Raw genomic sequence first — 13,675 nt, 5'->3', positions numbered from 1 at the left:
CATTGTTTTGTCAAGCTCCGGTTATAAAAAAAAAAGAAAAAGAAAAAAATAAGGAAAGTTCGACTCGAGGGAGCGTTTGGGTCACCAGGTGTGAAAGGAGAGTGTAATGGGATGACGTCTGTGCAATTAAAAGCATTATTTCACCAAGTGGGCACATACTTAACAGAGGGTCAGGCTTTAACCCTGTAGCAGCATCCCGCAACACCAAACCAAAGGTTTTATTTTTCACCTTTCAACCTAAACGGGAATTATTTTTCATGATGTTCTGTCAAAACATTGAGGGAGGCGGCGTAACCAGCATCAGACATGCTTAAAATCTGAATCACTACTAAAATAAGAACTAATTTATTTGACTTACATGCTGGAATTTGGAAAAGGTGCCAAGTAAAGTTTGACATGGCATAAATAATTGAATCTGAGCCAACATTACCTTGACAATGCACTTTCATGTTTCTATCCAGTGGGATTGTAAGCATCACTTTGATCACAACCGCAATGTTGTGTTTAGATTATCTGTGTGCTTGTAATTCATTATATATTCATTGTATGGTTTGCCATATGTTCAAACGTTCAGATTGCTCAGCACTTGCTAAACTCTATATTCAACATGGGAGCCAATTTAGATGATTTCATGATAGCATGCAGTACTACAGTACTAGTTACATTCATGTTCTTCTTTGCTTACACCCGAACATGAGCGATAATGTAACCTGGGGCTGCATTCATTAAAAAAATTCCTGATTAAACGTCATCCATCATTTTGACAAATATAAGGAAAAAATATTCCCAGCATTGCAACATTGTTACTCACATCATTAAGTTTCATAAAGTTTGACAGAATGTAACCCTGTTTTTGTGCTTCTAATGTAATTTTAAATATGTAAGCCGGCACAAATGCTTGAGCTCAGCCGCCACGGGTCCATCAATTTCTCGCCAATGTCACAGTATGACTACCAGGGGCTCCATGCAGAGATTAGTCGCCTGGGAACTCAGCCTTATTAAAAAAACTACTAGAATTATTTATAAAACTCATCAACGGGGCTAGCATGACATTAGGGACTCAGGGAAGTTTTGAATTCATAAACATCGAGCTTCCCTGGCGATTCATAAAAATCTGTGCCATAGAAAGAAATACCATCTGCTTCTCTCTCTCCCTCTACAATGTCAGAGGTGTTATCAGTCTCCTCTGCAGGGCTTTCTCTGACACCACGTTACATCTTGATCACAGTCCACCACACCTGCACGCCATTATGGATAGACCGAAGCGCCAGAGTTTAATATGTTAAACTCAATTAAGGGCGGTTAAGAGCAGCATCGTGGCGTTGTGAGTCTAAAGTGTGTCCCTCAAATGAAGCTGCCCCCAAGCCCCCGTGACTGTTGGATTTCACCTCAGGGGGTTGGTAGAATATCACAATTACATTTTCGTTGTCAGCTAACTCCATCTCCATTTAGGGGGTAGGGCAATAGTGATCTGACTCTGTCACAGTAATCTCTGCCATGGGAACTTCATAAATCAGTTCTAATTAAACAGGCGGCAGATTTTGCGTGACGGGAATCAGTTAATGTTGTTCTTGCTGAATGAGAGCAGCTGAGTTTAGTCTCAGTTAAAGTCCCATTCAGGATGATCTCTTTCTATTGAATAAAGCACTGGAACAAAACATTGTTAAAGAGCATAAGGAATTTACATGTGTTATTTTGAAGTGGATATGATTCAACTTTGAAGTCATAATAACATATTTCTATTTGGATACTTGTCATTGACCTTATGCTAAGCCTTGTCCCAAGTCCAAGTGCTCTGATATTCTAGCATCTTGGCTCCCACAGGGTGGATGTTCCGGTCCTGAACAGGTCCTGAACGTTACCTGTAAACCCTCAAAATAATGTGCTCTCTCTTCCACCTACCACACACATAGACACACTGTCTGCGTCTGTCTGTGTTGAAGAGCCAAAAGCTGTTTTCTCTTGTAGGTTATCTAACAGTAAGTGGGCAGTATTGATGCTGGATGGGTTTGAGCTACATTACCACAAAGCAATCAAAGACCAATTTATAGACACGCACACATACAGAGTCAGACGGTGCCCAAATGTCTTTTTGACTGAGAACTTCAAAGAAACTTTATATTTTCCCTTCAGCAGTACATGTTCTGCCTATGAAATTTAATTAGTCTCCACCTAAGCAATACACACACACAAAAGCTGCACACATTCACACAAACCCTCCAAAATAGGATTAAATGACTACAGGCCTGTCACCCTGACGTCTGAAGTCTTGACGTCCTTCAAAATACTGGTGTTGGCCCACCTGAAGGACATCACAGTCCCCCTGCTGGACCCCTTGCCTACCAAACTCAGCTCACTGTGCCTCCCAGGATCTAAAGTGGGTGTCCAGCATGCACATCTAGAAGGGCCAGCAGCGGATGTACTTCCTGCGCCAGCTCAGGAAGTTCAATCTGCCCAAGGAGCTGCTGATCCAATTGTACACAGCTTTTGTTCAGTCTGTTCTGTGCACATCCATCAGTCTGGTTTGGACCTGCCACCATACAGGACAGCAACAGACCACAACACAGTTAGGACTGCAGAAAGAATCAATGGTGTCGACCTGCCCTCCATTCAGGACTTATACATCTCCCGAGTCAGGAAACGGGCAGGAAACATCACCGCAGATCCATCACACCCCGGACACAACCTGTCCCAACCTCTCCCTTCTGCTAGGTGCTACAGAGCACTGTACGCCAAAACAACCGCACACAACGACAGTTTCTACCCACAGGCCAACAATCTTGCAGGGAACTTCAGGAAGAATCGCTGTGCAATAACCCTGTGACACAAACATCCACTGTACATACATAGATACACATCTCATCACTCAAACATAAATCTACATACGCTGTGTATACTGTATATACTGTCATATCCACCTACCTCATGTACTATGTATAAAGCAACCTGTTACCTTAATCCTTTATATATATATATATATATATATATATATATATATATATTTATATCTGTGCATAGTAGCTTAATGTTTATCTTTACCTTGTCGAGCTTGTTGTCCTTGTTTTAAGCTGTATGTGTGTCTGTTTCTGTGTATGTACATTGAGTGCACACACCTGGCCAATAAAGCTGATTGTGATTCTGATACCAGCTTAATGTATTTCTCTCACTCTCTCTTCTGTACAGCATCTTTCAAATGCTTTATCAACTGTGTCAAATGTTTCCGCTGCAAAGATCTGAGGTGTTGTTGCCACCGCTGGCATTTTACAGTGCACAAAATATTTCCTTCTCTATCATCATCCACAGCTTTCCATATTTTCCATTGTGGTGGCAATCCCTGTGAAACGATCGTTTACTTTCATGCACGAGCACAAAGATTGATCAAAGATTTTAGATTGGCGACGCAGCAGCCGGTGAAGTGCAGCCACAAAATGAATATTGAATGCCATCTGAGCTGTAGGTTGTGAGGGCATCTCACTTTAGGGATTTAATGGAGTGCACTGTCAATATGGAAAGCATATTTTCAAACAGCTTACTTCTCTAGGGATGAGTCGGGTAAGTGCGTGCAGTTCTGCTACATCAAACTCTATATGACTGTTGTTTCTCTTCAGTGGCAGATGTCGTCTTGTGAGCATGTTAATGTATGCCTGCACGTCGCTATTCACTGAAAGCCAGAGCACAGGTGACATAGCCTGAAAGGGAAGTACCTGAAAATGACTGCTTTCAATGTTGCGTACTGCGCAGCTGAAAATGAGTTGAGTGATCGTGACTGACCTGTGTTCATGTGTTCCCGTCTCTTCCTCTTCTCTGCAGCTGGATGCATGGTGAAGCGTGGTGGTGAAGATGGTTAGAACGCACTTAATGGGGCCACTGTCATGGGGCCGGGTCAAATGGCCGAGTATAATGGGAACAGGAGTCCTTTATCTGCTGCTGCTATCAACCTGCCTCGGCCAAGACACAGAAGGTAAAGGGAGTCTCTATTTCTGTCCCCTCCTGATCCATCTCTTTTTCAGTCACTCTTTCTGTCTTTGTCTTTGTCTTTTCTCTTTGTCTTCATCTTTTTTTTCTCTGTTTTATAATTCAAAGTCGAATCAAGTCAGTTCAGCTGGGATTTAATATCAGAATTGCGCACAGAACTTTTCTGACTTCAGGCTTATCTGATGTAGTGAGCACATCTCAGTCAGCTGCAGTGGGTCACAAGATTTTCCTGATTCATTATTGATTCTGCTTGATGCCTGATATGTGTTGATGATTGAAGAATAATAGAATAGTGTTTTGTTTAGACAGCCACAACACAATTTGTCAAAGTGTGTTAAGCAGTATATACAGTTTTACCTCTTTACTACAGTCTTTTCTTGTTACATTTTTGTCCATCTGTATGCCATTAATATTTCCTCATTGGTGAACATGGTAAACATTGGCTGAGTGCAGCTTCACAGAGCTGCTAGCATGTTGCAGACTCTTAGTCTTGTTACCCTGTTCTGGCAAACCTGATGAATACCAACTTGACCATGTGCCATCACAGTCCCACTGCAACCCATTAAATAGTTTTAAAAAGCTAGAATTATTTGATGGGGCTCATTTTGTGAGATAGCTTATAAATTGATCCCAAAGTCCCAAATTCCTACATCCTGTTTACAGACCAACTAATAATAATGATAGCAATGTTTTGAATCTATCTCTGGCATATTAGCCTACATACCAAAATGCTTGGAATGGGGTGTTATGTAAGTTTTTAGGTGGATGTTGCGTCCTGTTGTTTTACAGTGTTTCTTCTCTCACTTCACCCTGTTAGAAGAATCTGTAATCCATTTGATAATTGTAACAGTTAATGGGAAGAAACATGGCAAGAATATTTTAATGTTGATAAAACATCCACATCCATATCCCCCTGAACTGAGAGCAAACTGAAGCAAGGTAAGACAGAAATGAAGTCATCACCGATGGGAGAGCTCAACATAATACTCTCTTGACTTTCTGCTCGATTTGTCAGAATATTAATATTCCATTTAACTCTTAGTCCTTGAGATATATCTGGTTGGCATTTAGCTGACAGGGGCTGCAGCCAGAGGTGAATGTCTGTAAGTGTGTACGCTTCTGTACAGACGTAGAGGAGGAGCATATGTAGGCATCAAGCGTGTGCATTTAGTTTTTTAGTGAATGCAGTGAAGTATACGACTCTAAACATCCCTTCAATTCAGATCTCCCGAACCCACCTGCCTCTCCTCTTTTCTCCTCATCACTCATGTCCACCTGCATTCACCTGTAAAACTGTGTTCCCTAAACTGCTGCTAGGGTCTCAAAAACAGGACTGCAGGCGTTATTCTGGGGGATCTGTGCATAACAAGAATAGTATGTTTTAATGAGCCTGGATTTTCAGGTTGACAGACAATATGTTGCTCACTTTGGGTCCCCCCTCGTGACGTGAGTGCTAGTGTGTTTTTAATGAGCTCGAGTCCCAGGATGAGCGGTTGATTTTAGCTGTTTGGACCCCCGCATGACAAGAGTAGGTAGTATGTTTTAATTAGCCTGGGTCCCAAGGTACTTTAAGAGACTATATTTACTCACTTTCGGTTTCCCAAGTGACAAGAGTACCAGTATATTTTTAATGAGCCTGGATCCCAGGGTGAGAGACCACACAATGTGTCAAATCAGGTTTGTGGGCTGAAAGTTTAACACCCCCGAACCCTTTTACTCTTGTTTGCCCCCCCCCACAAAAAAATAACAATCGTAACTTCTAACTGATTAAGATCTTAGTGTGTTGGTGCTCATTACTGAAGTCAGTTTGACTTGTAGCACACAGCACACAGCTTACTCTAGCTGTTGTTGTTGGATTCACACTTACCGTTGCTCAATGTGAATGTCAATGCAAACTTGACTGACTTGACTCTGATTATGAATTCATCTGAAGCCTGCGGTGTGTAGGCGGTGCTTCGCTGGTTTAATTGAATGTGACTTATCTGCGCAAATGAACAAGACACAACAGAAGGCATGAAAAGAGTTATGCTTGGGTTCTCATATATTGAGTGTGATGTGTGTGTGTGTGTGTGTGTGTGTGTGTGTGTGTGTGTGTGTGTGTGTGTGTGTATCCTTTGTGTTCATGAGGCTCTTCTTTTTTAATGCCTAAATGCTTGTTCCTGTGCACCTGTGTGATTGTCCATGAGAGTTCCTGCATGACAATGAAACTGTGTGCTGGTTCGTGTGTGTGTCATAACACGCCAGTGATTATGGGCACAGCTGCAGGGTGTTAAATGATACGAATACTTGCCAAAAAAGAGAGGGGTACAATACAGCATCAACCAGATATCACCAGTCACCGCTCTCACCATGACTTTGTCAGGCCTTACAGCTTTCTGATTCTGATTCTGAAGATGCACGGAAAAAAGAGTCTGACTTTATGTAAATGTCAGTTGCTAGCATGACTGTGACCCTTTCCCAAACCGATTCCTACTCGCAAGCCCTCCACTCTACGGAGTGTCACTCTGAATGAACTCACACTCACAGCTGTGTAGGGCACGCTGCATTAAGAGGCAGGGTATAAATAAACAGGTAAATTGTGGGGCACACTCGCCACCGTCTAATATCAGTCACAATAGATGCCGATAGATGACAGTCAGCATGTTGAATGCCTTTCCCTTATTAATTATTTGCAAAGCCGTTTTTTAAAAGATATTTTAAAACCTATATTGTTTTCATCCGATACTTGATATAGCGAGTAAGAATTTAAGTTTATATGATGTTTCCTCCATTGTCCAGCACTCACTGGGGCCACATTGGCATTGAGCCTATAATGTATGCATTGATTGTCCATCAGCTACCACATAGCACTACACCAGATGATATTTCCCTCCAAAAAACCTCGCCTGCATAGTTTCAGACCTCGGAACCACTGCCCACATCTCTTTCTCTGCATGTCAAATAGTGACAAGGAAAAACCAGATTGCTCCAATTACAGCTTTAAATAGCACTTGCTAATAACTATACTATTAATTGTATTTTTAAGTTTTTTCAGCCAGAGCAACATCCTTTTCAACCTCTTCAACTTCCATCATTTTCAACCTCCGCATAAAAATGGAATAATACATGTACATTTGAATGCAGTAACATGCAGGACTTAATACCTTCTTTGAGTCTATAACTCCTATCTGACTCTGCCAGGGAGGTTTTTATTCTTGCACTAGACTCGTGCAGGTGTTCATGATATTGTTTCCACAACTTGTACGTCTGTGTGATGAAGGAGGACGGCATATGTGCTCATGACAAATATGCTACACCGCTAATGTCAATTGTTCCAGTGAGGTGGGCTGGCACTGCAGATTTATGCTATATTTTGTGCGTGTGTGAGGGTGTCGGTGTGTGTCGTGTGTGTGAATGTGGGTGGAGTTGGAGGTTTCAAGGTGATTTTAATATTTATTACTGCTTTTCTTTGTTGTTAGACGTTTCATCTGAAGCGAATGTCTCTTCCATCTGTCCTCACTTCAGCCCCCCCTTCTCTTCTTCCTCTGTCTTTGTCCCTCTCACTGCTTTTTTTCTTTCTCTGTCTGCCATTTCTTCTCATCAGCCCCTGTCATCTCCCTGTTATACCCCCATCTCTGAAGCACACTGGTATTTCTCCAGATTGGTATTTCTCCACCTCTCCCTTTGCTTCTGGAACTTTTCCCCTCTCACATGTATTGCAGTTTTTTTCCTTCCTTTACTCAATGCCCCTCAATTTTTCTCTCAATCTATGTATGTTCCTTTACAAAGACTTTGTCCTTGACACACACATACAGCATATAGATAATGTTATTTATGCAAACCTCAGTTTGTATAGTATACGAGTCAAGTGTGTGCTAACAGTGCCACTGAGAAAGAAGAGTTCAGATTGAAAGGAGAAACATCATCGAAAAAAAACCCAACAAAAAACACACGAGACAGGACATGTTTAGCCAAGCTTGGCATGAAGACTGAAACAAAAATACCTGTCATATTAACATGATGTGTCTTGCTTTCTAACATAAACAGAAGAATAAAAATGACAATTTCAGTTTTTTTGGGAGAGTTGGAACCATGTTCTTGATGTGTATCCATCCACCCAGCACTACTGTGCAGCATTTCCAGCTAGCACATGTTGCCATTCAGTTGGTAAAAGGCAGTTGGTGCAGACTGTACAAACCTGGCAAGATTCTGCTGTTGCTCCAAGCAAGTAATTCCCCATAAAACCACAGTCATTTTTACATTTGTGGTTATGTATGAGTTCAGCGAAGCAGACATTAGTGAGCTTTAGAGGTGTCTGTAGGTGTTTTCTTTTTCACTTTAGAAAGAGCCAGGCTAGCTGTGTCCCCCTGCCTCCAGTCTTCGTGCTAAGCTAGCCTAAGTGCTGACTCTAGTTGTGTACTTTATTTTCTTGTAAACAAACGGTTATGTTTACATTCGCTCTTTCTCACCAAACACAATGTGTATGATTGGATTGCTCAAAAGTGGGCGCGGCTGCGCGAACACAGGTACAGAGCTGTGGAGGACTGTTCACCTCCACACACACATCCCTCACCGGAGTTGTTAGATCAGGAGAAGAAGGATATGGGTTAAATGAGCAAATTAGGCCTCAACCACATTCTTACATTCAAATGTAAACAAAGTTTTTGCCAGCTGAAATCCAAACACATTTCCTGCTATGATGTTGCTCTGCTGGAGGCCAAGTGTGATTTTATGTGGTGGACGGGGTTAGCTCGTCACCCCAAATCACATTTGATTGGATACATTTATGTAACTGCCTGGAGTTCAATATGAATCAACAAAAAAAAGTTTTTCCTTTTACAGGAAGATGAAAGCGGGATTTGGTTTTAAAAATTCTCAAATTTTATTTTTTCTGACATATATTTAGCATGTCAAGAGACAGTTAACCCAGGGACATAACGTTACTGTCTTTAAAACGTTGCTTCTGCTGGTCAAAAACATAAAGCATAAACATGAGATGACATGATAGATCCTCTCGTCTCTTTTTCAGAAAGAAAGCGAATAAACGTATTACCTAAAATGTCAAACTATTCCTTTTAAAAAAAAAAATTTTGGAATCCGGGCTACACCTACAGCCAAGAGTGGGGATCCTACAGTTGCTGGCCACCATAAGAGCATTTGGGGTTACCGGAGGGGTGTTTATGTTTTTTCATCATGTGTCCTCAGAACAACCACTGTCTGATTACCACCACTACCGCTGTCAGCTGTGTTCAACCCCGCACCGGCTGGGAGCAGACCTGACATACTGAGACAGAGACAGAGAGAGGGAGAGGGGGAGAGTCAGGATAATGGATAAGCCAACACAGTGACAAAGTGGTGATCCCTACAGCACTGAGTCAGTGTGTGTGTGTGTGTGTGTGTGTGTGTGTGTCTGTCTGTGTGTATGTGTCTGTGTGTGTGTGCGAGCGGGTCTACAATCCGTTTTCTCCAGAGATACATCAATCTAACGCAAGGTCACGCTGTCTCTCTCCTCCACAATCCTCTCCTCACACTCCTCTCCTTCTCCTCTCTCCTTTCAGTCTGTCCTCCACCAATCCTCCCCTTCTTTTCTCTCCTCTGTCCCCCTGAATCGTCTCCTCTGCTCCTCTTCTGTCCTCCATGGATGAATGGATCGGGAGGGGGAAGGATGGATGGATAGATGAATGGGTGATGGATGAACGGCTAGGCTGGTTGGGTGGAGGAGGGAAGACGGAGAGGAATGGGACCCCAGGGAGAAGTGCAGATTGGTGTACCTGCTGATGGAAGCTTAAAAAGGACATGACACACGAGAACTTTTAGAGGAAAAAAACACCCTTTCGCCTGTCTGCCTGCTCCCGTATTTCAGCCTTTTACTACCTTATCTCTCAATCCGCTTGTTTGAAAGATCGCGCAGTATACTTTTAGAAGTCACGCCTGTCAGCCAGCCAGTCAATTCTGTGGCAAAACTTTCTGGTATACGGGCTGAAATGTATTGTGAGCCGTGTTGCGGAACAGACAGCGGGGCTTCAGTTGGAAAGAATGAAAGAAATTACTAGCGCAGCTTCTTGTTTTAACATTTTCATTTACACAGTTTTAATAATGTGCTTTTAATAAGTAAATTATCTCAAAGGGGCTCTTTGCATATTAATGAAGTTCTATCAAAAAGCCCCAATTTGTAATTAAATTACAAACCCTGTGGAACACTATTAATGGCTATACACCCACACATACTGTGGGAATGCTACACACATAATGTTCACAATATTAGGTCACTGTGATGCCATTAATCCTCATTAACTTTATTGTGTGCATATGAAAGAGACACTCAAAACAAATTTTTTCCTGCAGATTTCGCTGCATTGTTTTAAAGCGTTTTCTAAAAGACAGGTTTCCTTTTAAATGGCGTCTCTACAGATCTCACTCGATGCAACTGCATATCGAATGTCCGACTCTTCCATCTCCTCTCTTGTTATATTATCCATTTCACTCCAGTCTTGCACTTTAGAGTGGACAGTTTCATCATAAGATGTTTACTTTGCCATTTTTTGAGTGTGCCACGTCCCAGTTCTGTGGCCATTAATCAACAGTGGAATTTTTTCTTTCCTTTAAGAGAGAAATCTTCTCAGAAATCTGAACACACACACAGATGTCTCTTGAGGTAACTTTTTGTAAATTCACATATTATTCCAGCATATTTTGGAGTTCACCACCATTGGGTTTTCCCATTCACAATCAAGACTCCAGGCAAGGTAGCCAAGCGAGTATTTAACAGCTGGTAACAAGCAGACTGCAGTCAAGTAAAACTTCAACTTGAATGAGCACAAATATGGCACGGGAAAAAGAAATTGGATTAAAAAGCTTAAAAAGTATTTTGAACTCGTATTAGAAAGAAAGTGTTGAGCCTGAAATTAGAGAATCAGCAGCCACTGCGCTAATTTGACATTAACATTGTTGCTGGATGTTCTTCTCATCTAACTCTCATCAAGACAGCAGATAAGCATATTTCCCAAAATGTCAAACTATTGCCATAAGGTTGTTTTACTCGACTACATTTACCAACATCATTCAACCCGTTCCCCACTGGATAAGAAAGAAGAACACAGAACATCATAATCTTTAGAGGACTGCCTGCTGCTTCCTCTTCTGCCCTGTGAAAGGGGCCCACAGTGCATCATTCACAGGCCCAGTCTGAAACATCATCAGATGAAACAAGTCAATTATTTCAGTGGAAGCAGGCCAGTGTGATGGCTCCGATGCCTGTGGTATTCTTCACTGTCACTTGGGAACAAAGCATCCTAAGCTTGCCAATACTTTCTGCTAGTTTGTGTCGTCTGATCCTGCGCCACGGAGTTAACCTCTGCAGACACACTGCTAATTTCTCATTGGATTATATGAACTGCAGCTATGATTAGTATTCAGTTTTTATTTCCTAACGTGCTTCTGGTCTGCCTTAGCTTCCCAAGGCATTTTATAAGACTTTATTGCCCACTGTGTGCCATTGCTATGCTAAACATTTGTTACTTTACCATCTTCTACATGTAAATGCTTTCTTCATAAATGTCTTCTAAAACCAACAAATTGTGATTAAAGAGGCTTAGATAATATCGAACTATTCCTTTGATATTGTGACGATAACACAACATAGGCCACATTAATGTCTTTGTTGCTGGCAATGTGGCAGCTTTTCTTTGTGAAGTGACTCACTCTACACAGCCAATGGATCCTGGCTCACACACACACACACACACACGCACACCCTCATGCCTTGTCCAGGTGCCCCACTGAGTCACAGTATCAGCATGTATATTTTATGGTAACTCTAGCATGTGCGTGTGCAGGAAGGCATACGGGCTCGATTGTGTAAACTGTGCAAAGTGGCGTGAATGTGCACATGCAGTCGTGAAGAAACGGTTTCTTAGCAGCATGCGTGTGTGTGTGTGTGTGTGTGTATCATGGAGACTGTTGCTCAGCTGTGTGTACTGAACAACAATAGTTGTTTTCAACCAGCTCCAGACTGTTTGGACTCCTTGGTGATTGCTGTGGTCTTCAGCTGCCGTCACTTCTCTCTCTCTCTCTCTTCTTCCTGAGTCGACTTTGTCCTTAATTTTTTCCTGCCACCCTTTGGCAATCCATACCTGCTTATTCTGCCTGCCAAGTTTAGATGGACAGCATTTGAATATTAAATAAAGAAGATATTGATTGAAACACTCCAGGTTTAAATAAAGAGGCGTTGGGTGGATGATAAACCTGAAACGAAGCAGCCTTTTCTCATTGACTTCCTGTGATATTGTCTGAATGGCGAGGTCCATTTAAAAGTTTTAGGTCTTTTTCTTTTTTTCTTTTTTTGTGATCCACACCTTGAAAACTCTACCCCCATTCCCCTCACACAGCTCTCCATGGAGCTTTTCATCACCTTGACAGAAACCTGGCATTAGATGGATTTATTCACTTGCTCATGCACAAAGTCATTTCACTGATTATTTTTTCCAGAAACTTTGAAAGAGGAGGGCACAAGTGTGTGCTTAGGGGAGAATAAGTGAGTGCTTACAGGAAGACAAGTCCATATCAATGAGGGAAGAAATGCACAAGTAAACTTTTGAGGGTGAGCATGAGTAGACACTTAACGGGGAGAAGTACCTGCATACAAGGAGAACACTAACTGTGTGACAGGAGCCCTTTTATTGGATATCTCATACAAACAAGTGTACTCTTGTCCTGAAATATGCCTGTGACCTATGTGAATAACAGATCATTTGCATTTCTATGCAATTACTGTGGTTTTTCACAGTAAGATTATCAATCTTGAGTTAACTGTCATGCACAGAGAAAGGAAATTACTCAAACACATGATTGAATTTAGGACCTGCTAACAATATGTGGCAACTTAATTGATTCCATCTTCATGGTTAAACTTCTGTGCAAATACGTGGAAGTGTTTGTTTTAATGAAGATTTAACTTGAAAGAAGTGCCAACAATTTCCTCAAATTCCTCATAGACAGAGAGAAATTGGATGAATAAATTAGCATTACCTATCCGTTCCGGGTGTTCAGATTTTTTAAAGATTTAGCTCATTTCATTTTCATATCTCATCGTGTTCATCTGTCACTTTAAGTTACAGCCCGGACTGTTTACTGTTTCATCCCATTTAATTTTTATTATTTGAGGGGGGAAAGCAGACTGACTGGTAGAGAGGGGGAGGCAGATGAGAAGAGACAGAGGAGGGAAGAAACCGGGGGGAGGGGAGGGGAAGAGACAGAGATGCCCCATAGAGAACAAATGGCTAGTTAGTAATAGATGAGGGGCATCAGCTTACACTGAAGGATAAAAAGGCAGTCAAGCAGGGGATACACATCTGTCATCTGCTGTTCACGCACACACTCATGCACACAAACACACAGAGGCCAGCTGGTAGAGTGTGATGTAACTAGTGACTATTGTTCCATGGCTCATGCATCTTTCTGGACTGATAACCTGAGATGGCTCCTCTAAAGCTCACTAATGAACACATTGTGTCTTCTTTGTTAAATCCGTACAAAAACTGTAATGTAATCAATTTGTGGTTTTAGAGGGAGTTAAAAGGTGTAGGTATTTCTTGACAAATAGTTTATTCACCTGCCCAATAAAGCATCTCCACTGGTTGCCTGGCAACCTCACCATGACAGTAAGACTTCAGGAGGTCACTGTGCCCGACTGTTATTCGCTGAGAAAGAGTTTCTGCATGTA

At 41.8% G+C, this 13,675-nt stretch overlaps 1 protein-coding gene across 1 annotated transcript in view; it reads left to right on the top strand.

Moving 5' to 3' along the window:
• Positions 1-2,417: 2,417 nt before the first annotated feature.
• The window catches only part of LOC139303618 (protocadherin-15-like), a 131,766-nt gene continuing 120,508 nt past the window's right edge, over positions 2,418-13,675 (top strand). Inside the window, exons 1-3 of the mRNA XM_070927462.1 lie at positions 2,418-2,476; positions 2,713-2,820; positions 3,828-3,961. Of these exons, the coding sequence (XP_070783563.1) occupies positions 2,418-2,476; positions 2,713-2,820; positions 3,828-3,961 (301 nt within the window). The remainder of the gene's footprint in view (positions 2,477-2,712; positions 2,821-3,827; positions 3,962-13,675) is intronic.

Source organism: Enoplosus armatus, chromosome 20 (assembly GCF_043641665.1).
Source record: "Enoplosus armatus isolate fEnoArm2 chromosome 20, fEnoArm2.hap1, whole genome shotgun sequence".
NCBI classification, from domain to species: domain Eukaryota; kingdom Metazoa; phylum Chordata; class Actinopteri; order Centrarchiformes; family Enoplosidae; genus Enoplosus; species Enoplosus armatus.
The sequence above is the reverse complement of the archived record's forward strand: the minus strand, read 5'-3'. Positions and strand labels throughout refer to the sequence as shown.